Source organism: Nyctereutes procyonoides, unplaced genomic scaffold (genome assembly GCF_905146905.1).
Source record: "Nyctereutes procyonoides isolate TBG_1078 unplaced genomic scaffold, NYPRO_anot_genome, whole genome shotgun sequence".
Taxonomy (NCBI): Eukaryota; Metazoa; Chordata; class Mammalia; order Carnivora; family Canidae; genus Nyctereutes; species Nyctereutes procyonoides.
Window position 1 is genome coordinate 25,752,477 of NW_026575140.1, and position 20,286 is coordinate 25,772,762.

The 20,286-nt window shown below is 40.2% G+C and overlaps 1 protein-coding gene and 1 pseudogene across 3 annotated transcripts in view; one reads left to right on the forward strand and one right to left on the reverse strand.

The window, feature by feature from the left end:
- The window catches only part of UBE4B (ubiquitination factor E4B), a 124,667-nt gene that overhangs the window by 41,320 nt on the left and 63,061 nt on the right, over positions 1–20,286 (reverse strand). For 2 of the 3 annotated variants that reach the window (XM_055305178.1, XM_055305179.1), the window contains 6 exons: positions 19,681–19,825; positions 16,627–16,855; positions 7,845–7,986; positions 6,808–6,908; positions 4,564–4,678; positions 184–267 (listed from right to left, as the gene is read on the reverse strand). In XM_055305178.1, coding sequence (XP_055161153.1) covers positions 184–267; positions 4,564–4,678; positions 6,808–6,908; positions 7,845–7,986; positions 16,627–16,855; positions 19,681–19,825 — 816 coding nt within the window. Of the gene's footprint in view, positions 1–183; positions 268–4,563; positions 4,679–6,807; positions 6,909–7,844; positions 7,987–14,856; positions 15,004–15,750; positions 16,168–16,626; positions 16,856–19,680; positions 19,826–20,286 lie in introns of all 3 variants that reach the window. The other variant, XM_055305180.1, reaches the window with a different exon arrangement.
- LOC129496829 (DNA repair protein XRCC2-like) lies at positions 4,917–6,510 on the forward strand (annotated as a pseudogene).

Sequence of the window (20,286 nt, forward strand, 5' to 3'; positions counted from 1 at the left end):
CCTAGGCTGCTCCCGCTCTTCCCTGATGCCTCTCACTGCACACCAAACACTACATGGCTAAGACAATACTTTCAGGTTTTAAATGTGAATACACAGCTGATTACCTGAAAGAAAAGTGTATGCTCAATTCAGCTGGAAGAAAGTGTCTACTGAATGTCTTAAAGAAAAAGAACAAAGGTTTACCATGAGGGGGTACTTAAAGTAGTCACTATCGAGGGAGCACTCTTTGGCAGCGAGAGCCAGGCCTTGTAAAATGGGGATAAAGATCTGTAAGAAAAAAAAAAAGATCGGAAATGTAAATTTAGGAAAACTTCAGAAAACTTCAGGAGGCATGTTAAATAAAGTGCTGAATCTGAATGTCTAGGCATTTCTACCTTCCCCCAAAGAAAAGCTGTTTTGTTTATAAAAGAGTCTAGTATCCAGCCACAGAGTGTGGCTCTATCCTTCGACAAGGATAATCATAAAGTAATATAGCTGACTTTTCCAGAAGTAACAGGATCTGGTGAGCCCTAATTCTCTGGAAGGACTCGGAGTAACTCAGAAGAAACTCACAGTTTTTGAGTCTATACTATAGGAGTCCCCAGGGGTCCTCGTCCTAATCAACTAAATTCTATCTTGGCAATAAATAGGTTTCTGATTACCAAGCACCTACAATCTGTAAAGAAACTCTATCAGTATCTTAAAAAATTCTTCACACTTTCCCACTTTCATCTGATTTTTTTCCATCTTTCTGTGTTTATTTGGAAAAGAACAAGAAAAACAAACCAGTAATGGATATCATTATCATTATATCAACCGTAACTACGTAAAGCAAACAGCTGGTAAATGTTGAAAATGCAAAAAGAAACTTGACTAGAATGACTTACCTCCATTTGTGGTATAATTAATACACTAATATGATGCCAGAGCTTACGGGCACTCATACTTATTTTTATAAGTTTACCATCAACACCAGGGCACGTTTTCTCCATGCAAGATTTGCGCACAGCTCATCTACAATGTCACAACGCACTAACTGACTGACTCATTTAGGGAGTTGGTTTAAGACCAGTATCAAGTAGAAGATGGTATAAACAACAGCTGACAATCCGAATACCAACAAGTTGAAATGGGAGTGCTCTATAAAGCCACCAGAAAATCTAAAAAATTCCCTTTCCTTCTAATTTCATCCCATTATATTGAGCAGCTTGGTCATTTAAGGAACACAGGATTTAAAAAAATTAAAAAGGTGCCCTGATTACAAAGTGTCTGTGGAGTGTCTTGAGATAACAAGATAGCTCTGGAAGAGATCATACCAGTTTTTGCAAGTTAAACCATCAGGGTAGAAGTAACAACATGCTATCAGAAGCTAAGCTAAAAATGGATAGGTAAAGCTTACACATAGGGATGGGGGAATGACAAAATTACAATCAAGAAAAATACAACTCAAATCATCAAAATAAATTTTATAATTGGTTCATCTAGAAAAATCTCAACATTTTTTTTCTCAGAATGCTATAAAGCAAAACATCTTTACATTTTCTAGTAGACTTACCCTCTTTGGCAGGTAGGATTTCATTTACAAGAGACAAGGTATTACTAACTATAATATTTTTCAAATAGTCAAGCATTATACTATTTGTGTGACTTCCATTTTTTAAATGACTCTCTTGTTTTCAAATATACACCTTCGAGCAACGACAAAAAATACAAGTATTCATCTCCAACCCTAAATTCTAGCTATTTATTTCTATTTATTTATCTGTGAATATTTCCAATATTAAAAGAAGACTTAATAGTTAAATAGATTTAATAGTTCACACGTGCCAAACTCTTAAGACAAAAAGGTGAAATGCTGTTTTCAATTCACTCGTCCTTTCTGTCTAGAAAAAAACACATGATAACATGTAGACAGACAAGGAGAAGTGTTCTGGAGTGAGTGGCAGAAAAGGCATCAAAATACTATGATTAGAAAGAAATAGTGGAGGCGCCTGGGTGGCTCAGTTGGTTAAGCGACAGACTCTTGATTTCAGCTCAGGTTGTGATCTCAGAGTCATGAGATCAAGCCTCGAGATGGGCTCCACTTAAGATTTTCTCTCTCTGCCTCTCCCTCCTGGCTCTCTCTCTCTAAGGAAAAAAAAAAAACAGTGGGTGCACAACACTGTGAATGCACTAAATGGCACTGGATTGGTTAATTTTTTTTATTTTTAAAATTATTTAATTATTCATGAGAGACACAGAGAGAGAGAGAGAGAGAGAGAGGCAGAGACACAGGCAGAGGGAGAAGCAGACTCCATGCAGGAAGCCCAATGTGGGACTCGATTCCGGGTCTCCAGGATCACACCCCGGGCTGCAGGCGGTGTTAAACCGCTGTGCCACGGTGGCTGCCCAGTTAATTTTTTTTTTTAAAGATTTCTTTTAAATTTACTCGTGAGAGACACAGAGAGAGAGGCAGAGACATAGACAGAGAAGCAGGCTCCTTGAAGGGAGCCCGATGCGGGACTTGATCCCCGGACCCAGGATCACACCCTGAGCTGAAGGCAGACGCTCAACCACTGAGTATCCAGGCATCCTTGGATTGGTTCATTTTATGTTACATGGATTTCATCTCAATTTTTTTTAAAGAGGCACTTCATAACCTCTGTGTAAGTTTCTTTATAAATAAAATAGGAGTAACACACCTTTTAGCTGATCACTGGGCTGATTTTATAGAGCTAAAGCTGAGTTCCTCAAATGATGTCTGGTATAATAGGGGAAGTATTCTAATTTTTTTAAAAGATTTTATTTAAGATATCTCCACATCCAATGTGGGGCTCAAACAACCCCAAGATCAAGAGTCACACACTCCACTGATTGAGCCAACTAGGTGCCTCGGACAAGTATTCTAATTAATGCACATCATACATACAACAAAGGGCACCACTTAAACCTTCCAAGATGGTTACTTCTTTTCTTTCTTTTCTTTTTTTCTTAAGTAGTCTCCATGCCCAGCATGGAGACTTGACACAGGACTTGATTCCATGACCAAGATCAAGAGCCAGACACTTAATTGACTGAACCACCCAGGTGCCCCAACAGTTATCTATTTTCATCGTAGTTCACTTCTTCCAGAGATGAAAAGCTCACTATGCTGCCTTGAGTATTCCTGCAACAAGACTATCACCTAAGAAAAGTAGTTGATGAATTCCTGACACAATCATGATACTAACTTGGAGTTTTGCTTTGGGATTCTTCTTTTACAATATTTTGGAAACTGCTAAAAACACAATTCCTGAGATTTCAAAGGCTTTAGAATTAATAGTTATGAATAATATTAGTTATAAATACAGATGAAAAGGAATCGTATCGTTTATCGCTATTGCCTCTGTTCTTCTGTATAGAAAGAAACAATCATATGGTGAATTGTAAGAAAATGTCATAAAAATCCTTCCATCATGGGAAATTGCATGTGCAAAAGTTGCCGTGACAAAGTGCTCACATCACAACACAGGTGGGAAGATTCCAACCAAATGGAAGCCGAAGTTTCACCTCGGAAGAAACCCTCGAGACTAAAGAAATAACTTTATTACTAAATATCCCATATCTGCATTTTCACGTGACTTCACAGTGAGATAAAAATTATGATACTTAAAGAAAGAAGTAATTAGCAAGATAGGAGACATCATTCCCAGTTTAGTGGTGAAAAGACAAAAGATTCTGTGTGGTATGCAGACTGCACTGAACTAACTTTGTTGCTGGTTTACTAATTTCTTTTTTGTAAACTTGGAGAACTAATTTTCAATATGACTCAACTGGCAAATGCACATTGTGTCTTATGCCATCTCTTGGTATTCTTGTGTTAAAAGCTCCTTGAAATCAAGGACAAGGCCTTATACTTCTTACCTCTCAAGCACTTAGCACTTGTTAAAATGCTCTATGCTTGACTGCTTGAAATAGACAAATGATTTGAATGCAGCTGTCAATCTGATTATCTCAAGAAAGAAGTTCAGGTAGATCTCTCTGAGCAAATAACACATGCATGTTCAAATTGTGAAACAGGAGTTTTCTTTTTTTTTTTTTTTTTTAAGATTTTTATTTATTCATAAGAGACACAGAGAGACAGAGAGAGAGAGAGAGAGGCAGAGGGAGAACCAGGCTCCATACAGGGAGTTCGACATGGGACTCGATTCCAGGTCTCCAGGATCACGCCCTGGGCCAAAGGAGGCGCTAAACCGGGCAGCCCCAGTGGCGCAGTGGTTTGGCACCGCCTGCGGCCCGGGGCGTGATCCTGGAGACCCGGGATCGAGTCCCACATCGGGCTCCCTGCATGGAGCCTGCTTCTCCCTCTGCTGTGTCTCTGCCCCTCTCTCTCTCTCTCTGTGTGTCTCTATGAATAAATTAAAAAAAAAAAGAACTCCCTTGCAATTCATCTTTGTAAGCAAAATGTTTAAAAAAAAAAAAAAAAGAAAAAGAAAAGGAGGAGCTAAACCGCTGAGCTACACGGGCTGCCCTAGAAGTTTTCAAAATATGGTGTCTTTAGAAATTAAGCCTTGGCACAGAAGCTCCTAGACTAAAAGTTTCAGTAGCAAACTCACAAAACCTCACCTGCTTGAACACTTCTTCATCCTGGTGAGTGGTTCTCACCAATTCCTGCATGAAGCCATATGGGAGATTCCTGCAGAGCATATACGGCACCAGGAAGGATGGCTGCTGCATGGACCTGCGAACCCACAAAAGTCAAGGACTGCAATGGCTCAGCTCATCAGTATGTGACTACACAGTGCATGGGCTGTCACCTCAGCAGAAGTGTCCGGTCAAAACTCAAACTTTAAATCTCTCTCAGATATTCTACACAACAGTTTTAGGCAAAAGATGACCCTTCTTAAATTGTTAATAATCACTTTTTTTTTTTTAACAAGAGACTATAGAAAATTTTAAAGAATTCATCTTTTCCCACATTTAATCCTTTAAAAATAAAGCATTACCCCCCAAGATGAAGCATCATATGTCTCTTTTACTTGTTTATGCCACATCCAATTGCAAAGATCAGCAATGGCTGAGGACTGTTAAATAAAACTCTTAATTTTAACCATAGAATATTTTTTTAGGTTTTTCTCCATGTTTATCCTTTTCCTTCCTTTTTCTTTTAAGGTTTATTTATTTATGTAATCTGTATACACAATGTGGTACTCGAACTCACAACCCTGGGAGATCATGAGTCACCTGCTCTCCTGACTGAGCCAGCCAGGTACCCTCTTCCTCTTCCTTTTTGACAATTTTCAAAAACATATGGTTCTGGCACAGAAAATAATATAAGAACAACCAGAATGAATAAACGTTGTAACTCTGACATTTTTTCCTTAGATGTTTTTACATCACTTTTCCTTCAGATATTTTCATAAAAGAAATGAAATATACAAATGCTTTTATTGAACTAGAAACCTTCATGGGACCCTCCAAACAATCAATAATGTAGTATACTTCAGGTGATTCCCAATGTAACTGCTCTACTACTGTTATCTATTACTGAGTAACAGAAAATGACTGTATGATACATGGAAAGTGATAACCTGAACATTTTTTCAACTATCTCCTCTGGTTTCAAGGAACTGCTTTTAAACTAAATACTAATTTCCTGCCTCGATGCTGACGTATTTCAACAGTGGTCTATAGACAACAGCGTTTTAGAAATGCTTTATCATTTAACAGCACGATGTATACTTCTAAAGTTGGAAGGTGGACTAGAAATAGAAGTCTTATTTATTGATACAGATGATCACTTTGATATACTTTGGCTTCTTACAATTTTCGAGCATAGACTTATCCCAAAGCTCCGAGGAGCTAAGTCTCAGAAGGCTGTTCTTGGTGAACTGCAGTAGCAGCACCCAGGTGCTCCTCACACTGTACTCACTAGAAACTATGGTCTGTAGCCACCCGTCCTTCTGCCTTTTGATCCTGGATAGCCTATCAGCTTTTTACTGGATAGATCATGTCAATGGAGGTGAAAGTGTTAACTTACAGGAGATTACTCTCAAGAAATATGCTCAGTTCTTAGATAAACTCACAAATGAGTATCATTAGCTCTTTTTGCAACAACACAAAGTATAATGGCAGAAAAACCTCAAACTGGACAGAAGGGCCTTCTTCTGCCTTTAACCAATTGAGTGAGGCAGATGTGGACTCCAGACCCGAACTCTCTGTAAGGTATGGCAACATAAAGTAAGGCACAGAATAGTTTTCTCCAAACATGAAGATTTTAAAATCAGCAACCAATTTTCCTTAGTTTCATGTCATTTAAAAAGTAACAATTTAAAAAAGTTTATTTTTATTACTGGAGAAAGTGGCATTGAGTTTTGTTGAAATGGATCATGAAATGATGTTTTTCAGAATACTATGCAAAATTTCAAAAGTCTTTAATGGGCTAAAATGATTCAATTATAAAGCTTTAAACTGGGAGAATATAAATGTTTCTATATAGAATGGATTTTTCCCCCCAGAAAGGATTTCTTAAACCAGTACAGTAAAACTTCAGGCTATTCTGTTCTTAGGTTGTTGAAGATAAATCGAAGTTAACCATATATTAAGCTTGCTTTAAAACTAAATAAATAATCTACATGTTACAGCCTAAGTAAAATGAACTTTTATTAAAAAAAAAAAAACAGAGGCTGTTTTATATTCATAGTGTTTCAGAGAAGGAAAGGGACCTCTGGGGTCATCCAGTCAACCACTTTCACCTTCCAGGTGAGAAAGTGCGTTATCCAAGGTGGCACAATTCAGCTGGACAGCTAGATGTCCACTGATGGGCAGGGTCTTCTCCCTGCTAACATGAGTGCACATGGTTTTCCCTACCTTGGTTGTGTGAGGGAACCTTGTAGGACTAACGCAGTATGGGATATGCACTGTGAGCGGATGTTGCTGAGAAGCTGGCTGACTGCTGGCTGGCTGCACATCTGAAAGAAAAGACAGAGGTTAGGACTCTGCAAAAACAAACGAAATAACCCTGTACTGCTGCAAACTGACAAGAGTCAGGAGACATTAGTCTCCAGGAAATGGCAGGCTTTTCTCTTGCTCTACTCATAATCAACAAGCCAGAGTAACTGTATCATCCATGTATGTTACCTCCACTGAAATCTATGGTCAGAGAAGAGAGAGTATAACTAGCGTAGGTGCCTGAGCGGGAATCTCAGCAGGGTGCGCCCACTCTCTGCTTTTCTAAGTGCAACAAACCCCAAAGGAGCCCTTCACAAATGTATCACTAGTAGGTGGACAAGTGGATGAGTTTGGAAAACAAGAAGTGGACAATGAACTGGGAATGAAATAATAAAGTCAGCATGAAACAAGAGAAAAAACATAGCTTCCAGAGTTTAAACCCATTTTTGTAACTTTTATGTGATTATAGACAATCACTCCATCTCTCTGAGGTTTGTCTGCTGCTTCCTACAATAAAAACAATACCTATCTGACACTGGATTAACTGAACAACCATGAGAACCTGAGCCCCTGTGGACCGAGCACAGCGTCGGCAGTCCACAGGCACTCCACGAATGTGAGTTATTAAAATATTTGTGACAGACTATCAGACGCTGTCAGGGCCAGGTAAGTCATTGCTGGCAATGGTGCTTGTGTGTCCCCTCCCCCCAGTCACTTCTTCCTTCCACTAGGATGTTGAGTCCTGGGAGGGTGGGGCTCTTTGTTTTGTTCACTGAAGTTTTGTTCACCCTGAGCTCCTAGCACAGTGCCTAGCACACAACACATGCTGGATGACCATCTTTCTGACCGAATAAACGAAGGAATGTTCCTTATGGTGGGGGGGGGGGGGGAGTGATTATTGATCCAAAAAATAACCAGGTTCTTGCGGGTTTTTAAATGGATCTAGTTCATATTACCTTTGGTGCTTTTTTTTCCTCTATTCCCACTCGGTCAAAACACTCGATGAGGTAGTTCAGCATGTCTGTCTCCTTGCAGGTCTCAATGGTGAAATGGTCGCTGTAGGAATCCCAAGTACTTGCCCCACCAGAGGCTCCCAAACTTTGGAGAAGAGAAAAGAAAACTGATGATTCTTACCCCTTCTCAACAAATTATATGTGATCGAGTTTGAGTTTCTGCAGCAGAAAGCCTGTTAGGGTCCCTGCACCCACGACAAAGCACAGACGTCCATGCAGCCAAGGTTGGAGCTGACTACTCATCTCCCCTGCTCCAAGCCAGTAACAGTAACTTTTAGTAAACATTTCATTCACCTAAGAAGAGAGTTGGATCAGAAACCCAACATCTTATCTTAGTGGGAATGGCAACTTACAAAGCCAGGAGGACTACGAAGGGTTACTGTGGGCTAGGCGTTTAGAGGGACAGCACGTGTACTTCAACCAAGCCGGGCAGCTTCACTCAGGCAGGCTTGCAAGTTGAAACCAGATTATGCTACTTCTGTCCATCAAACTCATCAGGAGTAAGGTTATAAGGACTAACCAAAGAACCCCTTCTCATGACTTCTGGCATAATCTCAAAAGCCTTCATCCAGCATTTGGCAATAGGACCAAAAAAGGGAAACTGTCCAGTTATAGAAGGAGACATAAAGATATTTGTTATTAACACAGACCTTTCCAAAACTTTCAGTGAAAAAGGCAAAGTAGTACAGCAAACACAAACAAAATGAAAATCATGTATAGGGGTATCCAAACTCGGGTCCTACCCCAGCTGTACTGCTTGCTTATTACCTGAACCTAGAACCTCATCTCCTCTGCAGGAGGAGATGGCTTACATGAAACCAAATGGAAGTGCTTTGTAAAATATAAGCAGGATACGACATGAAGCATTATGATTAGTAATAACTATTCACTGAGACCAAACATTATCTCAAGGATTAGATGTGAGGAAATTAAAGTTTAGATCAACCATCAACAAGTCGCATATCAAATCTAATGTTTAACTCACAAATTTATTTGATATACACAAAAGATACAAAGAGAGTAATCATGGCACAGGGAAAGGCTAGGAATTTTGAAATGAAAAGGAAATGAAAAACAAATGTAGCCAAAAAATTATATATGAAAGATGATAAAGGATGGAAAGAATATCATAAACTTGAAAGACCTATACCTACTTCAACTGGGGCAGTCAAAGGTTAGAAACCAATAGGACTAATAGAGATTGAGCTATTAGCAATATGTTATGCAGGTAAGTGCATAGATATACCTAACTAATTCTGGAATATATACATAACTGACCTTAGAATTAAAAAAAAAATACAGTTGGCCCTTGAACAACATAGGGATTGAGGTGTCACCTCCATGCCACTGAAAACTGCATTTACCTTCTGACTCCCGCACAACTTAACTACTAACAGCCTACTGTTGACCAGAAGCCTTACTAAGAACATAATAGTTGATTAGCATGTATTTTGTATTCCTATTATATGCTGTATTCTTACAGTATATTCTTAAGTATTATTCTTAAGCTAGAGAAGAGAAAATATTATTAAGAAAATCGTAAGGAAAGAAAATACATTTATAGTACTACATCGTATTTATTGAAAAAAAATCCACTAATTGGTGGACCTATGTTGTTCAAGGGTCAGCTGGATATATATTTGACCTTGAAATGAAAGTATGATATTGGGCAGCCCGGGTGGCTCAGCGATTTACTGCAGCCTTCGGCCCAGGACATGATCCTGGAGACCCGGGATTGAGTCCCGTGTTGGGCTCCCTGCATTGGAGCCTGCTTCTCCCTCGGCCTGTGTCTCTGCTTCTCTCTCTCTGTGTGTCTCTCGTGAATAAATAAAATCTTTAATTAAAAAAAAGGGAAGTGTGATATTAAAATTAAAAAGATGAAAACAGTGTTAGTTTTACTTCCAAGGCTTTCAGGCCAAAGTCTAGCTAAATCTGAATTCCTACAATCTGTTCTAAAGGTCTGACAGTGGGTAGCCCGGGTGGCTCAGTGGTTTGGTGCCGCCTTCAGCCCAAGGTGTGGTCCTGGAGACCTGGGATTGAGTCCCACGTCAGGCTCCCTGCATGGAGCCTGCTTCTCCTTCTGTCTGTGTCTCTGCCTCTCTCTCTCTGTCTCTCATGAATAAATAAGTAAAATTAAAAAAAAAAATAAAGGTCTGACTGAAGAAGGGAAGAGAGAAGAAAGCACAGGAGGGAGAAAAAAGCAACCATGAGAACAAAACAGAAAAACCCACTCACAAATATGAGAGGTGTGGTGAATCCCCAAAAGCAGAAAGGGGAAAGAGAGATTTTCTTTAATGCACAATCTCAGTTTCAAGCTATCTGTGATCCTTTCCTCTTCTGTCTGACGTTAGCAACCCAGTGACTACATTATTTACTGAACTTCAAGACAAACTTGACCAACACAGGCTTTACCTAGACGTAACTAAGGTTAATTTTAACAGAAGACAATGAAAACAGATCATCCTCACGTTTAAAATGAAAATTTCAATTATACATTTCCTTGATAATAAAGCCCAAATTTTTCACATTTTTACATTTCTGAAATAAAAAGTGTCCTACATTTGATGTCAACAGGTCCTTGCCAACTGCAGGGGTCAGTACCCACAGCCAGCCTAGGAACATTGGCACGAAGTCAGCATGCTTACATGGCGGCTGCTCATGCACTGAAAATACACTCCAATCTTAGGCAACACATCCCATTGAATTTTAACTTAAATGTGAACACCTCAAAGCCAAGTGAGGTATATGCATAACTATTTCACCAAGACGTGAAAAGTGATAATGTATGTGGAAAACTGCTTGTCTCATACCAGGTGATGCAATGGAAGGCACCCAGAACATATCAGAGAATTTTCTTTTTTTTCTTTTCTTTTTTTTTTTTTTTTTTTGAGAATTTTCAAAGCTAAAAGAAGTTGATATATTTTGGTGATCATCTGTCAGACACCAAACAACACTTCAGTTGACTTTCAAGAACAGAAGAAGACTAAAAGATAAAATAAAAGTTAACCAAATAGGAAATATAGAGTAAACTGCAGTATCTATCCAGAGATTACAAATCAGAGGATTGGTCCTAGAGGTGCTCAAGAAAATCATGATCCCCTAGCACGAAAAGCATCCAGTCTCGACAGCGCTACACACAGGTCTCAGTGATCAAAACATACAAGGATCTTTAGGTTCAAAGAGAAAGCGTTGGAGTCATGATTTTGCATGCAACACTGGAGGAGTAAGTGGTGTCATATTTGTGTGTCTATGTTCATGCTATTGATAAACGTTCTTAAAGTTTTAAAAGAACATTTCATTTTTTTCCTAAACAAGTTATTACAAAATTCATGATGCTTTTACAACTGTGACAAAGGAGAGACCGCATTGGAAATATGTCATATTCAAATCTTATGAGTATCCACAAACTTCTACCTCCTTTGGGGAGAATTTGTGAACCATTTTCTGATAACTACATCAATAGTCCAATTTAATAAACTGATTACTTTGCATAATAGAAATATACCTGAAGTCTTGTGAAAACAGTGAAAATCATCCTAGGGAGCCGAATATGCATTAGATCTGTGCACACTGAATCCCACTTGATAATGCACCAAGAAAACGAATTCCTTGAAAGCATTCCATCACAGTTTAATTTCTTCTATAATGGTATGAATAATTTCTCTCCTATTTAACTCATTTTTTTGAATGCAGGCTCCAGAATTTTGTGTTTTCTCCATGCAAGGCAAAGTCAGAGCTGTGCAGGCTCAAGCAAAGTAAATTCATTGAACAAATGTTCACAGTGTGCTTTCTGTATTCCCGGCACTGTTGTTGGCTCTAGGGGAGGTGGGGGGAGGCCAGGGGGCACCACAATGCATGGAACAGATCAAGAGCTTGCTGGTACAGTGATTACATTCTAGACGGGGGGAACAGTCCAAAACAATACAGGAATGCTATGAAGAACAATAAAAGCAGAGCATGGAACAGAGATGGGCAGTAAGTATGCATGTGTACTTTATATAAAGCATAAACGACCCTCTGATAAGATGGTGTGTTAAGATGGTGTGTACACAGAGATCCGAGGGCATCAGGGGAGCAAGCCATGCAGCTATCTTGAGGGCAGCTGTTCAGCGGCCCAAGGCAGCAGGGAATATGCCAAGTGAGGTCAGAAAGGAGGAATGCTCGCATGTTGTATACACGTGTGCATGTGTGTGTACATGACACAAAGGGTCTTGTGCACCAGGGAAAGCCTTTGGGTTTTACTCTGTGTGAGCAGGAACATCCCTGGAGGATTTGGAGACACATATGGTGGGACTCTTTCCACATCTCCAAGCAGTACCGAGCAGCAGAAACAAGAGGGTAAATGTTAACATTTTTTCACTATTTGCTAATTTTTCCTTTCTCTATTAACACAGGTTCACTACATATAAGATTCTACCTCCTTCAGTGAAATATCTATAAGCAGTTAAAAACAGATTTCTTTCCTGTCATCAATTTCCTAGGAGACACTCCGAAAAAATTTCCTCAGGGTAAATGCTATGGTATCTTTATTACAAGATGGTTCTCTCACTTCGCTCATTCCACTCCTGCAACAAATCAATCCTTATAATTCATATAACTCTTTTCACAAAGGGCTATAAAACGTCATAGGTGCAGGAATTAGAGTTCTTAAATCTACTTTTCTTAAATTGATCCTGCTTGGGGCACCTGGATGGCTCAGTGGTTGAGCATCTGCCTTTGGCTCAGGTCGTGATCCCAGGGTCCTCACATCAAGTCCCACATCAGGTTCCCTGCAGGAGGCTTGCTTCTACCTCTGGCTATGTCTCAGCCTCTCTCTTTGTGTGTCTCTCATGAATAAAATCTTTTTCTTAAAAAATGGATCCTTCTCATCTCCACTATAGATAATTAACATACAAACCTATGTCCCAACTACTTCCAAAAACATTTGTAACGTATCAACTCCACCAGGCTAGCAGGAAGGGCCAGATGCGACCCCTGTTGATCTTCCACAACATCAATCTTACTGGGGCAAGAGCTAACTAAGTGTTGAAATTGCTTACTTCAAAGCAAATAAAATTCTGGGAAGATCGATTAGAAAGGGGGAAGGAAAATAACTGTTATTTCCTTATCACTCAAATTAACAAAATTTTTGGTGACCTCTTCTTTGTTCTAACTCTGCATGCATTCTTGAGTTCCCCTCTATTTGCTTACTCAGTTATATATTTTTACACATCCTCTTACATTCTGCTCGGTAGTTATTCAAAAGCTGTAAGTTGCCAAAATCTAGATAGATCAGATTCCATTTTAACAGCCAGCAAGGACATGCCAACTGAATGGAATTTTGTAATTACCGAGTAAAATACTGGTACTTCCTTGCCAAGGAACAGGGTACATGCATAAACACTCGGCAGTGAAATAACCAGTAAGGAACGAGAACAACACGGGTCCCATTGGGAGCACAGTGTGGTGATGAAGCAGGTAAGTTCTGGACTCAGGCCCTGCCACATACTGTTATGTGACTGACCTCCTGTCCCCCCCCGGGTTCCTTACAGTAACTGAGAGGGCCACTGTGAGGATAAAGGGATAACGTATACAGAGTGCTGGCACAGGATCTGGCACACGATGCTCAGTAAGTAGTTGGAGCTATTATACACAGTTATTTCTCCGTGTAGCTATAGCATCTAGATCAGAGACAAGCCTGAGATGCTAGGAGTCTAGTGCTAGTAAAAGCAGCACACAATCTGGTATCTTTGTGAGAGAGCTAGAATTAAATAGGCCAGGGAGAGAAAGCTTTTCTCTCATAATTTACAGTAAAACAGATAACAAAGCACTTTTATCATTTATGGAAATTGATTCCTAAAGGATGCCTGCTGCATTACTGCAATTGTGCAGCAAGATTTTACCTACTTGAAAAAGATACTTCTACCTTTGGGAAATTTACTTGAGAAACAGTAATATAATGTTCAACCTAATACAAATATCAACTTTCCTGAATCAATATTCAACCCTATACCAACATTCCTTTCTCTCTTTATATACTCTAATGATTCTTCTGAACACTGTCAAATTTAATGAAGTGTACCTAACTCCTACTGCTGTCTCTATTTATAGCCTGCAGTTATTTTTGAACAGAGCTGCTGGGCACAAATACCAAATGAGTCCAGTGGAAACTTCGATTTAAGAGCAAAATCGTAAGACAATGAGTCAGAGGTTCAGATAGAAGGTGCTATTAAATTTTCTTGCCCAAAGTCACCTAGAAAACCCAAGCAGTCTTTTTTCAGATGGGTTTCAGGGAGAAACATTCAGCAGCGTCATGAACTAAGTTTTAGCCTCTACTATCATTCCAAAAGCTATCTAAACAGGGGTCTAGCTTCACTGAGGTCAAGGAGGTAATCAGTGAAATTTAAGGTTAGAAGTGAAAGCAGAATAACAGACAGGATGGCCCCATACACTGTTCAACAGATTGTCTGACCGAGCTGGGGAATAGGGGGAAAAAAGACACACATATGCACGCATGATCCCAGTCCCTCTGCCATTCCTAAGTAGCAGCAATCCATGCAACTGTACATAAGAAAACATGCCCCACAGAGTACGTGTTGCTCATATCTGGCAGCTCGCAAGGACACTTGCAACAGATAAATGAAGGGTCCCTCATTTCAGACCTTAGGGTGGGTGAGCTTGATGACTCATCTTTAATTTGTTGTTTGTGTTTCTGACAAATGATTACACATAAGTTTTCCTCCAAACTTACCAGGCAACAACAATGAAGATTTTCCTATATGCCACTTTTCCCCATGATAAAGTCCTAATACCTCGGTACATGCAAGTTCCCCACATCTTGATTCTCCAGGCTGTCCCATCTGACCCTATCCTGTTTAGATTCCAAGCACGCCCCTAAATGAGGGCTTATAAAAGTTAGTTCCTAAGCACCTATGCACTATGCACATGCAGGGGTAAGACTCCATTCCTCTGATACCTGGACCCAAACTGGACACAAGAAAACTCATCACCACCACCACCACCTTCATCATCACCATCACCATCATCATCATCTTCTTCATCTTCATCACTACTGTCGCCAGAAAGTGCGAGGAAGAGGAAGGAGAAAGGATTGTCGTACATACTACCACAACAAAAGCAAAAAAGGTCATCAGGGAACAAAGGAAAAACAAAAGGTGGAAAGCTTTTGTAACTGCTGTCTCTTTTTAATTAAATGTTATGCTAAAAGTTCTAATTATTGACATGCAGAAAAATACAATGACATAAATGCACAGGTACATTGCGGAGGGTAGGCAGAGGCGGCCCTGGATTAGTAGAATTCTGCTACTGCTTCTTTCTAAGAGGCTCAAATCAAAGGGTCAATGCACAAACACTGGTCCATCCCCAGTGATCAGAGGTAAGGGACAAGGGCCCAGACCCACTCCCACCACCCTTTGGGCCGACTGCATTTTGACTCTGATTGACAACAATACAAAGAGCTGAAGAGTGCTCCTGTGAGCTCCAACTCTCAAATACAAACTGCCCACAGCCTCTGGAATTCATTTGTAATAAAGAATGACACATGAACTAGATTTCACAAAATGAAGTGACTTCTTTTTTTTTTTTTTGTACAGGAAGGAGGAAGAGTGATGGGTAAGAACAGAGTAAGGGACACACAGCGGAACACCCACACGTTCTACTGTTATCGAAGCCTGGCAGAAGCATGGACTCGGGGCACGAGCCTACCCAACTAGTTAGACACACAGGTTAATAACCCAAACAGAAAAACACATGTACTGAGGTCAGCGTCACACACCAGTTCTTCCAAACAGAGTTAATAGCCTCTCCCTGCACTGCAAACTCGCACCCAGCTCTCCTGCTGAATAAATACCTAGGAGAGATCCTTAGGGATGAGGGACGTCTGCTCACGGCACTGGGTGAGGCGGCCACTGAAGGGGGCCCCAGGCTGCTGGGTCTCTGTCTGAGAGAGCTGGCAGGAACCGCTTGAGGGCTACTAGCAAGGGCAGGGAGGCTGGGCGAGCTGGACAGAATGGAGATGCCTGGGGATCGCGGGGTAGGAGAAGTCGAAGACCCCCACGGGTGGGTGACAGTGTAGGGGCGATACCGTGGAGAGGAGGGCTGGCTTCCTGTGGCAGTTCCAGAGGCCATGCCACCATGCGGGCCGAGGGAAATGGAGGGCACAGCCATCTGGCCAGCCACACGGGCAGGGGGGGAGGCAAAGGATGGACTGATCACTGGCACCGAGCTCCAGAAACTTGTACTGGGAGCTGGGCTAGTTTCATAGAGGCTAAATCAGTGGAGAAAGAGAGGAAAGAAGAGAAAAATGAAGAAAAACTTGAGGTAAATATCTAAAACGGAAAATATCAAGCTTTTAAAGAACAGCACAATGACACTTCGTATCTCTAAGCATTCAAGTGTACAAATCTTTCAGATACTCATCAAACTAGTTATAATCTAATTACCATACTGATCTAGAGGCTGCATTTACAGTATGAGAAAGCCATCTTTCCAAAGAATAATGTACTGTATACAGTCATTTGTTTCTAAAATTTACTGAAAGCCAAACCATGGGAAGCCAAACAAACCAATCTGGAAAAGACAAGACCTTCAGCCATGATTAGAGGCACCCACCCAGAAAGAACACATGCCACAACCTGACAAAGGCCTGTGAGCCAGAAGTCCCTTCTCTTACATAATTCATGGCTGTTTTACTGCCAAATAGATGTGCAAAAGGAATCGCACTAACCTAGAGAAAGAGCTGGCACCAAAGGAACCCACACCACAGAACATGGGGCTTGTTCCTGGGTTAGAGCCAGTAGTGAGCATTAGATTCCTGTCTGGTGACCGAGCTGCTGCTGCAATTGGCTGTGATGTGGCTGTCAGACTGGCAAATGGATTTTCATCTCTAGTCTGCGTAGACATCATTAGCACTTCCATTAAAATCTGGCCAATCAAGTCCTTAAAATCAGAGAACACTGTTGGAAAGGGAGAATAAAGAAGAGGTTACACATGGTTCTTTATATACACAGTTCTTGAATCAGCCAAGTTGAACCAGAGGTTCAATGGGGTATCTGGATTGGATTCTGGAACAGTAAAAAGACATTAATAGAAAACCTGGGGGCCCCTGAGTGGCTCAGCGGTTCAGCGTCTGGGCGTGATCCTGGGGTCCCGAGACTGAGTCCTGCATTGGGCTCCCTGCATGGAGCCTGCTTCTTCCTCACCCTCTGCCTCTGTCTCTCTCTATGTCTCTCTCGTGAATAAATAAAATAAAATCTTTAAAAAAAAAAAAAAAAGGAAAAGAAAACCTGGTGAAATCCACATGAACTCTGAGCTCATGTTATGGTAATACCTCACTTTTGACAAATACACTATGGTTACATAAGATGTCAGTGTTAGGGAAACTGAGTAAAGGGTATACGGAACTCCTTAAACTATTTTCTTTTTTTTTTTTTTAATTTTTATTTATTTATGATAGTCACACACACACACAGAGAGAGAGAGAGAGAGAGAGAGAGAGAGAGAGGCAGAGACACAGCCAGAGGGAGAAGCAGGCTCCATGCACCGGGAGCCCGACGTGGGATTCGATCTTGGTTCTCCAGGATCACGCCCTGGGCCAAAGGCAGGCGCCAAACCGCTGCGCCACCCAGGGATCCCCCTTAAACTATTTTCTAAAACTTTTCTAAAAGTCTAAAAGTATTCCAAAATAAAAAACTTACTTTAAAACAAAAAAGAAAGAAGAAAGAAAGAAAGAAAGAAAGAAAGAAAGAAAGAAAGAAAGAAAGAAAGAAAGAAAGAAAGAAAGAAAGAAGAAAGAAAATCTGGAGTGCACCCAACGAGTATCACTGCTGATATATATTAACTGCAAAAAGAAGCTACTCCTAGATACAGGCATTCATTTATGATACTAGAAATAAAGCCGGGTTGACATTTCTTCGCCTACATATGTCTTATATACAGTAAAACTATTACATGGGAGGTTCAAAATATTTTATGAAGGGTCTAATATCTAGTCACCATCTGGCTTTCTGGAGCAAATTCTATTTTCTAACTTCTTCCTTCTTTAAAGTTCCCAAATGCTTTACTGTAGGTCTTTAGATACATTTTTATTTAATTTTTTTTAAGATTTTAATTTATTTGCAAGATAGCAAGAGAGAGGGAGAGCATGAGCAGGGGAGAGGAGGAGAGGGGGAAGTAGACTTCCTGCTGAGCAGGAAGCCTGATACAATGTGGGGTTCAATCTCAGGACCCTGGGATCGTGACCTGAGCTGAAAGCAGATGCTTAACCAACTGAGCCTCCCGGGTGCCCCAGATACCCTTTGAATTTCACTAAATAAATAAGAGCTGTAACACATATAAATCTTATCTGATTTGGCTCCCACTTACATATGTACAAGACAGATTTAAAGAGTCTTAAGGTTGGGCAGCCCCTTGGCTCAGCGGTTTAGCGCCACCTTCAGCCCAGGGTATGATCCTGGAGACCCAGGATCAAGTTCTGCATTGGGCTCCCTGCATGGAGCCTGCTTCTCCCTCTGCCTGTGTCTCTGCCTCTCTCTCTCTCACTCTTTCTCTCTTTGTCTCTCATAAATAAATAAATTCTTAAAAAAAAAAAAGAATCTTAAGGTTTACAATAACAATAAGGGGACACCTAGGGGGCTTAGTTGGTTAAATGTCTGACTCTTGATTTTGACTCTGGTCACAATTTCAGGGTCATGAGATCAGACCCCGCATCAAGCTCTGTGCTCAGTGTGGAGTCCGCTAAAGATTCCCTCTCTTCCTCTGCCCTTCCCCCCACTCTCTCACTTTCTCCAGGATAAATAAATCTTAAAAGAAAAAAAGTAGCCGTTATTTAAAAAAAAAAAAAAAAGAATAACAATAAGTGGCAGGCTTTTATTTTATTTTATTTTTATTCTTTTTTTAGTGGCAGGCTTTTAAATACATGGGTGCTAGGCTCATATGTACAACGAGTTAATAAGAAGATCCTAGTAAAATCAAAAGTAAACTATCCATTTGCCAGAAACATAGGGGACTTTTTCTGTCTGGGAAGATGGATAGCACAAAAAAGGGAAAGATGATCTCCTTTTCATTCGCTCATTTAAAGTACATCTATTGAAGGATTATTAAATGCAATGCATCCTTCTAGGCACCAAGAATAAATCAGCAAGCAAAACAGACAAAAATCCCTGCCATCAGGGTTATATTCTAGTAGTATGCAAATGGACACTACAGCATACCACCCTTACCTCTTCTGCATTCCAAACGACTTCTGTAAAGAAAAGTGATAGTGCCCTGTAATGCTGGTATCTTGCTGAAAGTTTTATTACTTTATTATAAAAGTGTGGTTTAGTGTAGCTTCTTAAAATAGTATCCTGGAAACACAGCAAAATATCAATATGTTCTATCCTGCTAAGCAATTTATAAAATGGATTTACTCCACTGTCTACACATGACCTGACAGGCACTTAAAACAAGTACAGGTCATACAGAGGACCTCTTGCAGGATCCCAGGAGACCGCCTGGTACACTCCTATTTTATTAGAGACATTAATAACTTCAACTCTGAAACAATAGAGACCATTAACGTATTTATATAGTTTTCTGCTAGAGAAATCATGCAAGATAAAAAAAAAAAAAATCATCTATAAGATCAGTGGAAAGTGGCCCAACAGCAGTGTCCTCATAAAGAATGATCTCTGTATTCAAAAATATAACCCCAAAGCAAGAGAAAGTGAATGTGGGTAACAAAGAAGGACAAAGGCTCTTACATTCTTGTTATCGTTTAACAGCTAAGCTAGATTCCTACCTTCTTTTGGGTTCTGCTTAAATTGTGCAGAAAGAGAAGAAAGAAAGATGACATCTCTGTCCCGATCCTTCCAGGAGACACGAAAGATCTTACAGACCAGCTGTAAGGCCTGTTCTTCAGATACTTCAGAACCCGAGGAAGGCTCCTTGTGAGGAAGAAGATTTAGGGGTTAATTTTAATAATTCATTTACTAGTGAGGATATTTTAGAAATGCATACAGTAGTTCACCCACTGATTTTGGGAGAAATAAACGATACTATGACTTCAAAGTTACAACATGGAGGTTTCATGAGGTTACAATACAGGGGGAGGATAAAAGAGTTAGGGGCATTATCTATTAATCCTATTTGTTTACTTTTCTGAATGCCAAAGGATCAGGTTAACATTAGCATATAACTAATTTTCATCCAAAAAATGTTCCATAATTTAATGTTACCCACTAGTTTTTGTCACAGATAAAACATCATATATATAAAAGAACTCTGTAAACATGCAAGAACTCTACAAAATAGAGCATCATGCCATTAGAAGACCACAGTCCAATGACCATCACCATGTGCTACTGGACACTCCTAATTCACTGCACAGAAAGTGATGTAGTTGTAT